This window comes from Rhinoderma darwinii, chromosome 7 (assembly GCF_050947455.1).
Source record: "Rhinoderma darwinii isolate aRhiDar2 chromosome 7, aRhiDar2.hap1, whole genome shotgun sequence".
Classification (NCBI taxonomy): domain Eukaryota; kingdom Metazoa; phylum Chordata; class Amphibia; order Anura; family Rhinodermatidae; genus Rhinoderma; species Rhinoderma darwinii.
This window is the reverse complement of record NC_134693.1, coordinates 76638074-76650574: the sequence shown is the minus strand read 5'-3', so window position 1 is coordinate 76650574 and position 12501 is coordinate 76638074. Positions and strand designations below refer to the sequence as shown.

Here is a 12501-nt window from a genome sequence, read left to right as displayed (position 1 = left end):
CATCTTTCCGGAGTTTTCACTTCGGTCCCATCCGTGTGCAGCAGCGCCTTTGCAGACTCTCTTTTTTCCAGCCTACCCAGCATAGCATCTGCGGTCTTTCTTCTGGAATTACCGGCCTCGAGTCCCGGCAGCAGCAGCACTTTTCTCTCCATCGCTCTTATTTCATTGCTTCAAGGTAAGCATCATTCCTCTTGATTATCCATTTCCCACTTGGGTAACCTGCACCATGTGGCGCCGTGTTTTGCTTTCTCTCACATGTCAATATGAGTGACCAAACATATGAGATCATCCAGGGTAGGTGGCAGATCACGAGCAGCAAGTTCGTCCTTAATTTTTGGAGACAGTCCCTGCCAGAATGTAGCCACCAAAGCCTCGTCGTTCCAGGACAGCTCTGCCACCAGGGTGCGGAACTGCATGGCGTACTTGCTGACAGGAGGTGAGGTGAGTAATCCCGACGGTCCGTGGCCATGGGCGTTACAATTGGTTTATATGTATCTGTACAGCATATTCACTGCTAGTATATATTTATATGCGTGGTATATTCACTGCTGGTATATATTTATATGTGCGATATATTCACTGCTGGTATATATTTATATGCGTGGTATATTCACTGCTGGTATATATTTATATGTGCGGTATATTTACTGCTGGTATATATTAATATTTGCAATATATTCACTGCTGGTATATATGTATCTGTGCGGTATATTCTCTGCTGGTATATATTTATGTGTGCGATATATTCACTGCTGGTATATATTTATCTGTGCGGTATATTCACTGCTGGTATATATTTATTTGTGCAGTATATTCGCTGCCAGTGGTGGATTAAGTAGACCATAGGCCCTGGGCTGTTCCACAAACTTGGGCACCCCTTTCCCACCGCCGCTCTTCCGTGTCTGTAGTGAACACCACCTTTTTGTGTGAGCATTGACAAATGGTTGTTATGATTCCCCTTGTCAAAGGACTGTGTGTGACAGTCTCCAACCATTTGCTGACATGATCACACAGTTCAGGGACACTTCCTCTTGACAATGGGAATGTTAACACGCATTTGTCTATTAGTCCTAGGTACACAAAGATATGTGGAATACAAGGATTTCCTAAAACAGACATGTCAGGAGAGGGGACAGATCCCCTATAGATCCAGTGACTCACAAGTGACCGTTATGGCGACTTCTCCTGATGAGACATCTTTGCCCATCACCTCTGCAGCCATTTCCAGCCTCTATAGAAACACACAAATTTAGATACCAAGGCCCAGAACCATACATTAAAGGGATTGTCCGGGCACAGACTGGTTTTTATACTGATGACCTATCGATGTGCCTGGACAACCCCTTTTACTCAGACTAATACATTTCGACCCCAGACTAGATCATAAAATACATACAGACCCAGACCTGCTAAACTATTGCAGTCCCCAGACCAGACCCCCCTAAACAAATACATACGCCAGAACAAGCACCCTAAATAAATACAGACCTCAGACCAGACCCCTAAATATAGACCCCAGACCTGACCCCCTACACTAATAATGACCGCAGACCTGACTCCCTTAATACAGACCCCAGACCAGACCCACTAGACTAATACAGACCCCTAAATAAAGACCCCTAAGCTAATACAGACCCTAGACCAGGCCCCCTAAATACAGACCCCATAAACTAATACAGACCCCAGACACCTAAATACAGACCCCAATCTCAAACTAATACAGACCCCCTAAATACAGACCACAGAGCTGACCCCATACACTAATTAATGACCCCAGACCTGACTCTCTTAAGTAATACAGACCCCCTAATCTAATACAGACCCCAGACCAGACCACTAAATAAAGACCCCTAAACTAATACAGACCCTGGAACAGGCCCCCTAAATACAGACCCCAGACGTCAAACTATTACAGACCACCTAAATACAGACCCCAGACCCCTTAAACTAACACAGACCCCTAAATATACAGACCATAAACCCCTTAAACTGATAAAGACCTCAGACCCCTAAATACAGACCAGACCCCATAAATACAGTCCCCAAACCAGACCCCCTAAATACAGACCCCTTAAACAAATCAATCCCCTTATACTTACATAGCAGCTCACCTCAGTCTTCTCTGTGAAGTATTTTTTGCTGCTCATGGACCTGCGGTCATGTGCCCAGCAGGTCTCTAAACAGTAGTAAGAACTTCAGAGATGAGGTCATGTGACCTTACGTCTAAATTTCCTTTTGCAGGACATATACAATGCTGTTTAGTCGCAGAAAAAAACGTGACAAAACGACATTGTAATTTGGGCGGTCATGGGTCCCCCGGGAGCCCCGGGCCCCAGGTGGCCACCGAAAACGCACTATGAAGATCCGCCATTGTTCATTGTTGGTATATATTTATATGTGTGGTATATTCGCTGCTGGTATATATTTATATGTGCGGTATATTCACTGCTAGTATATATGTATCTGGAAAGAAGGACAAACGATGATCCAGAGCATTGAATTTTAAAATGAAACAATGTTCCTATTGAGAAGCCATGAGGAAGGACATAGTATACGTCTGAAACACGTAGGCAACACCAACGATTTATTTCCCTGTACCTGGAAGCTATCTTTTTTTTTTAGTTTTGGAATAAAATTGAAACATTGTTTCATTTTAAACTTCAATGCTCTGGATCATTGTTTCTCCTTCTTTCCTGTCTTAAAGAGGCTCTGTCACCAGATTTTGCAACCCCTATCTGGTATTGCAGCAGATAGGCGCTGCAATGTAGATTACAGTAACGTTTTTATTTTTAAAAAACAAGCATTTTTGGCCAAGTTATGACCATTTTTGTAGTTATGCAAATGAGGCTTGCAAAAAGTCCAAGTGGGTGTGTTTAAAAGTAAAAGTCCAAGTGGGCGTGTATTAGGTGCGTACATCGGGGCGTTTTTAATACTTTTACTAGCTGGGCGCTCTGAAGAGAAGTAACATCCTCTTCTCTTCAGAACGCCCAGCATCTGACAGTGCAGATCTGTGACGTCACTCACAGGTCCTGCATCGTGACGGCCACATCGGCACCAGAGGCTACAGTTGATTCTGCAGCAGCATCAGCGTTTGCAGGTAAGATCGATCTTACCTGCAAAAGCTGATGCTGCTGCAGAATCAACTGTAGCCTCTGGTGCCGATGTGGCCGTCACGATGCAGGACCTGTGAGTGACGTCACAGATCTGCACTGTCAGATGCTGGGCGTTCTGAAGAGAAGAGGATGTTACTTCTCTTCAGAGCGCCCAGCTAGTAAAAGTATTAAAAACGCCCCGATGTACGCACCTAATACACGCCCACTTGGACTTTTACTTTTAAACACACCCACTTGGACTTTTGCAAGCCTCATTTGCATTACTACAAAAATGGTCATAACTTGGCCAAAAATGCTCGTTTTTTAAAAATAAAAACGTTACTGTAATCTACATTGCAGCGCCTATCTGCTGCAATACCAGATAGGGGTTGCAAAATCTGGTGACAGAGCCTCTTTAACGCCGCGTGCCGACGTGGCAATCCTGGCGCGGTCTGCAGTCAAATCCTGCTAAATGGTGAGCTGGAGCATTCCTCTTTACTTTCTTTATATATGTATCTGTTCGGTATATTCACTGCTGGTATATATTATTTGTGCGGTATATTCACTGCTGGTATACATTTATTTGTGCAGTATATTCACTGCTGGTATATATTTATTTATAGGATGTGCGCGGTTTATTCTTTGCTTTGCTACTGTTCCTTATACCTTTTTTTCTAACTGTACATTTGCGCCTTGCAGTTAAAGAAGTTGTTCCAAGATTAAATGTTATCCCTTGTCTAAAGAATAGGATATAACATGCTGATCGGTGGGGGTCCGACCACTGGGACCCCCACTGATAACTAAAACGGGGGTCCCTTGAACCCCTGAGTGACTGGAGTGGCAGGGGGTGTGCTTGACTTGCAGCGTCATTAACTCAGGGGTACAAGGGACCCCCACTGATCAGCATGTTATCTCCTATCCTTTAGAGAGGGGATAATATTTAATCTTGGGAATACCCCTGTAAGGCCTCAACATGCAGTGAATAGTTTTCAGATTATATTACTGGCTTGATGAACACATTCATTCCTAGTCCGGTCTGTGTAGCTTCTGTTTACAAATGTTATGGATTGGTTGTACAGATCGAACAGACATGGACAGATCCTTTTATCGTTACTGATCTGTTTTTTTCCGCTAGAGAGAAAGTGCAGCGTGCCTTACTATACTGACTGTAAAGAGCCATTAAAGGAGCTCTGACACAAGTTTGAACGCTGACATTGTTGTTTCATTATTTTGTTTGCATTTTGTATACACTTTGCCCTGGTAAGTGATCATTTTACTAGTACTTATAGTTGGGGTAACATAGGCATATTTACTACACAATAGCCTGTAGCATCATGAGACCTTGCAGCTTATAGGAACGTTCAATAATGCTGTTGTTTTTTTACATAGTTTTAATTTTTTTGTTTCAATTTACATGTAGTTTCTTACTTATGATTTTTTTTTTTTTGCGGAATGTGGGAGCAAAATATAAATTTTCGCCTCAGGCAGCAGAAAAGCTAGAATCGGCCCTGCATAAGAGCATCATCTCCAGCCGCCGTATTTTAAGGATGGCTGGATATAAAACCCAGTTATCTTAGCTGCATTCATACGGCAGGTGAAGGTAAGAGGTTAAGGATGTACCACTTCTCATTGGCCAGTGCTGTGTGCTTGCCACCCAAGGCTCAAATCCAGCACCAAGGCTCAAATCCAGCATCTGACAACAAGTGAACCAGCAAAAGGGTCATGGGCAGCCAAAGCCTCACCGATGTGAATGGGGCACAAAGGCTAGCCCGTCTGGTCCGATCACACAAAAGAGCTACTGAACCACAAATTGCTGAAAAGGTTAATGCTAACTATGATAGAAAGGTGTCAGAATACACAGTGCAACTTGCTGCAATAGACCAAACATGCTGACCTGTCCATGGCCGAAAGCACCTACAATGGTAACATATGCGTCGGAACTGAATCATGTAGCAGTGATTTGGGGAGCTCCTTGGTCTTCATGTTGCTTAGTGGTGTTGTAGACTCAGGGGCCTTTCAGAGCAGGTGTATTTATACTGACATCATGTGACACTTTGACTGCACACATGGGAATATATTGACACCATGTGACTGATCATGTGACACTCTGATTGAACACAGGGGGATGTTATTCAACTAATTATGTGACTTCTGAAGTTAATTGGTTTGACCAGACTTCATATAGGCTGGGTTCACAATGTGCGTTTTTGTTAAGTTTTTGGAATACTGGAAAGAAAAATGTTTCTGAAAATGTTTTTTAATTACCCATGCGTTTCACAAACTGTTTCAGCTGTAAGCCTATGACAAGCAAATTTAAAACCAGATTACAGCTGAAATGCTTTGTAAAAACACATAAGTATTTTAAACAAAAGCATGCGTTTTCCAGGCAAATTTTTTTTCTAGCATTTCAAAAAAATGCAACAAAAACGCACAATGTGAACCCACCCTTAAGGCCTCATGCACACGACCGTATCCGCAAATACGGACCGTAAATACAGTACGGTTCCGTATGGCTTTATAGTCATCAGCAAATCATCAGCAACGTACCCATTTCTGCTGAATGGTATCCGCAAATACGGTCCGTAGTGCATCCGTATATACGGATCCACAATAAAAAGATGCCTGGTTGATGGGAAGTCCCCTTTGTGTTGCTTACCAACACTTCTGTATTTGTGGATGCCAATCTGTATTTGCGGAAGCACCTCCGTAGCCATCCGCAATTTGAGCTTCCCCCATAGACTTCTATGGAGGAGTCCGTGCCGCAATTGCGGACCAAGAACGGACATGCGCCATAGTTCCCGGCACAGTTCTGCGGCACGGACACTCACTTGTAGCGATACGGAAAAGTATCCGCGTTCAATGAAAGTGAATGGGTCCGTTTTTGCGGACCGCAATTGCGGTCCGCAAAAACGAAGGTTTTTTACGGTCGTGTGCATGGGGCCCAAGGCCCCATGCACACAACCGTAAAAAACCTCCGTTTTTGCGATTGCGGTCCGCAAAAATGGACCCATTCACTTTCATTGAACGCGGACACCTTTCCGTAGCACTACGGAAGGGTGTCCGTGCTGTGGAAATGTTCCGAAAATGATGGAACATGTCCGTTCTTTTGCATTTTGCGGGCCGTGCTCCCAGTCAGCGGCCGGCCGTGCCCGTAATCTCGGGCCGTGATTGCGGGCACGGTCGTGTGCATGGGGCCTAAGGGTTTCACAGCAAAGGGGCTGAAGACATATCCACTTACAACTTTTTAGTTTAGAAGTTTCTTTTTTTTAAACAAGGTATTTTTTTCCCCACTGTAACAATATGGACTAATTTGCCAGGTCGATTACAATAAATCAAATTTAAAATCCTTTTCAATTCCAGGTTGTAATGCAGCAAATATAAATGCAAGTTAATGGCATACTTTGTGAAGTAAAAAAATAAAATGGCACAAAAATCTTTACTTCCTGCTTAAAAAGAAAATAAACTGATTCATCAAATGAATGTTAGGCTATGTTCACATCTGTGTTGGGAATTTCGGTTGTTCTGCTCCGTCAGAAATTAACAAGGCAATAACGGAACCAACAGTTCCGTTGCACAACGTACACCGCCGGTTGCCGACAGAACCTTATTGACTTTAATGGGTTCCATCGGCTTTCTGTTGTGTTGTCAGTGATGTTCCCGGACACAATAGCGCAGCATACTGCTTTATTGTCTCCGGTAAACCCTAACGGAACCTCCGACGCAGATGTGAACAGAGCCTTAACTGTATTTCAATTACAGAATATATACTTTTCTTTCTTACGGATGCATTTGTCAATGTCATGTGACCACTGTATAGAGAGCCCTATACTGCTGTATGGAAACACAGTATATGGCAGGAGACAGGCAGCCTGAATGTTTACATGTGGCTGCGGGCCTTCAGAAAGTAAAGGGGCAAGCCAGGGGAACAAGATGTAATTTTTACTTGATGAGCATTGGTAAGCATCATAATTTTACAGAATAATCAAATTTTAAGCCTGTAATAAAAAATATTTCATAAGGACCCGATAACAACTAGAAGAACTGTATCTGTCTAAACACCAAAAGCATACTGGTATATCAAATAAGTTCCCCAGTTTTTCAAGTCTATGTTTCTGATATCATTAATATTAGAATGCAGTGGAAACAAGCAAAAACCTGAATGAACAAATAAAAACATTTCCTTAATCATCATACCCATGAAGAAGTCCAATATTGAAAGATCTATTAGGTCCAGCAGTCGTGTTCCCTCGTTGTATGGTGGTGTCACTTTTACTGATTCACAATAATTGGGGTTCATCTCCCAGCTAAAAGGAAAATACAAAAAATTAGATCTATCTATCTAATCTAGCTATCTAATCTATCTATCACCTGGTCAGTGACAGCGACATCACCATAAAACCCGCTGACAAGGGTGGTGCTGTCGTCGTCAGGGACATGGTCTCATACTTGGCAGAGATCAAGAGACAACTTGATAATGAGGAGGTTTATAGACAGATTACCGTTGATCCCAAATTTGATTTCATGAGGCAAATTAGACTCGTATTGGATGATGCTAAAGATGGTTCCGTAATTGATGGCGAGCTGTATAAATATCTATGGATTGATTGCCCTGTTACACTAGTTATATACATCTTGCCAAAAAAGTCATAAATGTATTGAGTCCCCTCCGGGTAGGCCGATTGTAGCCAGTACTGGCTCAGTATTTTCATTTCATTTTTAGACAAAGTATTACGGGAATACACAGTAAATGGGGCTTCATACATAAGGGACACCTCCGATTTTCTTTTGCAGCTACAGGCACTATCTCTTAAATTATGCAATTATAGAGGTGTCATTTGACGTAACCTCATTATATATATCTTTAGATCATCAATGAGGCTTGCAGGCGTTAAAGAAAAAACTACTGACCTTTAACTATACACCAGAGACTTGTGAACTTATTTTTATATTGCTTAAAATGGTTCTTACAAACAACTATTTTGCTTTTTGGAGACGATTTTTATTTACAGCTATGTGGGACCGCCATGGATGAAAACATGGCACCCATGTATGTTAATATATACATGACTGTCATGGAGAAGGATCTTGTCTATGTGTCCCACCACTTCTCTAATGTAGTGAGGTGGTGGTGATACATAGATGACATCTTCCTCCTATGGTAGGGTGGTGAGATTGAGTTACACTCCTTCCATGAATTTCTTAATACCTTGGAAGCGGAGGTTAAATTTACTATGGTACGTTCCAAAGACAAAATACAATTTTTGGATGCCATGGTGTTGGTAGTAAATGACCAGATTGAAACAGATCTATACAGCAAACCTACTGACAGAAACCAATTACAAAAATTTGAAAGTGGTCATCCTAGGGCTATGATAAATTCATTACCCTATAGTAAATTTTTGAGGATCAAAAGAATTGTGAGCAGAGCAAGTCAAATATCAATATGGATATCATGTGGATTAGATGTCTAAAAAAATTAGTGATAGGGACTATCTGTCTAGTGTAATTGCCAGGAGTAGAAATAGAGCTGAACAAATGAGAACTGCTTTATTGAAGAGAAACAGGAATATTAAGGAACAAAACAGGATTGTGTTTGTATCCACTTTTAGTAACAATAGTGTGGCTATCGCCAACATTATTCAGAGACATTGGCCAATGTTGGGAAAATGTTGTAAACAGGTAACAGAATTCTAGAATCCCCCTTATTTTCTTACAAACAGGGTAGGGATCTTAAAGACCGAATTGTGTATTCCGATGTAGGCTCAATCTCAGGACGTGTCCGTAAAGGATATTATCCATGTCTTTCATGTATCAATTGTCCAATAATGTTTGAAAGGTGAAAAATGTATGCATCCTATTACTTCAGAGGTATTTAAAAACAAACATTTCGTCACTTGTTAGAGTACATATGTTATTTTTATGCTGATCTGCCCCTGTAATTAATTATACATTGGTGAAACTACCGTAGATTAGATTTCAAAACCCGCTTTAATCAGCATAGATATACAATTTGCAAAAAACAGATGGATCTACCGGTGTACAGGCATTTTACAGAATTGAAACGTACAGAAAGACAAAGTACAGGAGTATTAACCATATCCCTCCTTACGTAGTGGAGGCGATAGAACTAGGATCCTTAAAAGAAAAGAGCTAGATTGGATATATCGGCTTAACACATTTAGGCCTAATGGGCTCACCTTTGACTTTATGACTTTAAACTTATTGGACTTGTTTAGGAGTGCAGCTTGCCCTGCAATTCCCTACTGCCCCCCCCCCCCCCACATCCTTGAGTAGGAAATGGTAATTTATGGTATGTTTACCAATATTTGATAATAATGTTTTTCTTTTTAGAACACTGCTGTTTTTGAACACTCTACTCTACAGTCAATTTGAAATCTACGTTAAGGGCCAGTTCACAACTGAGTATTTGGTGCTGATTTTGACTCGGAAACTGCGTCTGAATCAGCGCCAAAAAAAACATTCGAAACCGCCTCCCATTGATTTCAATTGGAGCCAGATGCGTTGTTTTCCACGGCGTCTTTTAGTCGCTCGCGGGGAAAAAAAGCGGCGTATTCTTTTTTGCCATAGTTCCGCCTCTGACCTACCATTGAAATCAATGGGAGGTAAGGAAAGCATTTTTCGCAGCATTTTTGGACGTGGACGAAAAACACAACAAGAAAGTGCAGGCAGGTCAAAATCTGCCTCAAAATTCCTGCCTGCAAATTCAACTGTGTGAACAGATCCTTAAGGATTACAATAATCACTGTGCATATTATTTTTTTTATTATAATAAAAGGTTGATATTTTATTTTTCTGTATATTTTATTTCCCTATATTTTTGGTCAGGTTGGTATGAGGCATGGAAATATGTAAGCAGAATCACCTACTTAGGGATCATGGTTCCATATAACTAATTTGGTCTTTATGTGTAGTGCTGGTTATGACTTATACATATGGAGGTACTTAGAGGCTGCCTAATTTGTAGATAGCCTAAATATGCTATTTTTACACACAGAAATAGCCTTGTTTGGTGTCATTTTCCCAATGGCCTGTAGGGGTCGCACGCATGGGTGACCGACAGTCATATACTGTTGATTTACCTTGTTGCGACCTAGGGTTTTGCTCATGGACCCCGCATATAGAGGTCTCTTCTGCGTCTCCCTGGTCTGTAAGAAATTGTTATAGCGGGCTGTGTGTGTTTTATTATTACCAGTGATGTGTTTTTCTAACCTAGTCATACTATCTATGAAAATATAATAATACAAAGTACAAAATATGATCCATGCAAAATACAAATACTTTATTGAATTTATAATAAAAACAGATTGTCCATCAAGACCTAAAAATAGACATACAATTAAAATACAATAGTATAGTGATGAGTAAGGACTACAAAAATTGCATACTGTTGTCATACAAACAGAATAGGACATAATGCAGCTTTAGTAGGTTACACGGAATAGCAAGTTACATGTACAAGGGTCAATTATGAAACAAAAATACAATTTCATAAGCACCAGGAAATAACCAAACATGAGGGCCCTAGACCAAGTACCAACCCGTGTGCTGCATAATGAGCCCAAACAAACAGTCACCACACTAAGAGCCCTGACGCGCGTTTCGCCGTCAGCTTTTTCAAGGGGTAATGACAAGTACTTGATCTAGGGCCCTCATGTTTGGTTATTTTCTGGTGCTTATGAAATTGTATTTTTAATAATTGACCCTTGTACATGTAACTTGCTTTTCAGTGTAATCTACTAAAGCTGCATTACGTCCTATTCTGTTTGTATGACAACAGTATGCAATTTTCGTAGTTCTTACTCATCACCATACTATTTTATTTTAATTGTATGTCTATTTTTAGGTCTTGATGGACAATCTGTTTTTATTATAAATTCAATAAAGTATTTGTATTTTGCATGGTACATATTTTGTACTTTGTATTATTAGATTTTCCTGAATATTGATATGTCCTCACATACATTTATAGGTATTGATTTTCTATGTTTTGATATGTGCGGACGCTTATTGAGACGTTTGTCTGTGGTCTAGATCAGTGTAGGTATTTATATTATACTATCTATGAAGGCTGCCCGTATTTGTAATTTCTATATTAAGTGGGAATTATATCAGTTGTAACTATTCCTTTGTGACTTTGCCCTCAACATATGCAATAAGCAACATGGTGCTGACTGCTTCAACAGCTCAACTGCACGTTTGGCTTTTTTTTAGTCAGGAGTATGGGCTTGCCCTTAAGCAATATGGCTCCAGGCCGTTTTAGCACGCCCACTTCATATTTCAGTGTTTGGCTTGGTGTTTCCGGATACATGTGTTCTAGCCTCTTCCATTGAATGCCACATGTGAAACTGCGCTGCAGGGATCACAAATACATGGTGGTGAGTTTGTATAGGGCAATATAAATCCTATTATGTGATTATATTATGCACATGTACACTTGGTCACTTTATTAAGCTTTTTTACTAAACGTATTTATCATATTACTATGAAAGGAATTTGTATGCAGGGGCTTAGCTAAAGGCTCTTGGGCCCTGGTGCAAAAGTTAAGCCTGCCCCCCCCCCCTTCTTAGCAACTTACCTTTACGGCCGATGGCTGTGGCTCACCTGTAATTTTCAGCGGCATTGCTGGGTCTCTTAGGTGACCCATTAATAAAGCACTATTAGCCAGGGGCGTTGCTAGGGTCTGAAAAGATCAGGGGCATAAATCCCAAGACATATATTTTGTACTGCCCCCCCCCCATACCTCTAAATAGTGCAGCCCCCAATAATGCTACCAGTTCTACACAATGAAAAGTGAACACAGTACAGTTACATCCAATGACTTACAGGTGACGTCTTTTCTTTCCTTTCTTGACTTCTTCCAAGTTCCAGCCATGACTCGTATTTACACACAAACGTCCTATGCTGCTGCTACACCCAGTGCCCCTACAGAGTAATAATATGCCCCTTCGTGTAACATCACAGTACTAGTGCCCCCAAAGTAATAATCCACTCTGTGCCTCCTAAATTAATAATACCTCCAGCAATCTGCTGAGACAGACGATGGGGTCTGGATTGTTTCATGACAAGTCTTCATGGACAAAGTGTCCATATTGCTAATATATAAAAATGTAAAGTTTTTGTTTTTTTTAACTTACACCCTTTATAGCTATATCCCTCCAGATCCTTGTATGTTCCCAGTTGGTTGGCGGGCAATTCCCCCTACAGCTGGACTTGTAGGTCAGCACAGCAAACACAGCTTGTGCCTCTACAACAGCTTGACATGCACTATTTTACAACACCCTTAAAGGCTATGTAAACCTTTGAATGTGATTTAAAGAAAAAAAAAAAAAGGTCAATCAGTGTGTTTTGTGCAACTTTATATTTCGTTTTTATTACAAATTATTTTAAA

The 12501-nt window shown here is 40.9% G+C and overlaps 1 protein-coding gene across 1 annotated transcript in view; it reads right to left on the bottom strand.

The window, feature by feature from the left end:
* Positions 1–12501, bottom strand: part of LOC142657243 (extracellular serine/threonine protein kinase FAM20C-like) — a 128356-nt gene that overhangs the window by 55985 nt on the left and 59870 nt on the right. Inside the window, exon 7 of the mRNA XM_075832291.1 lies at positions 7287–7396. Within this exon, the coding sequence (XP_075688406.1) occupies positions 7287–7396 (110 nt within the window). The remainder of the gene's footprint in view (positions 1–7286; positions 7397–12501) is intronic.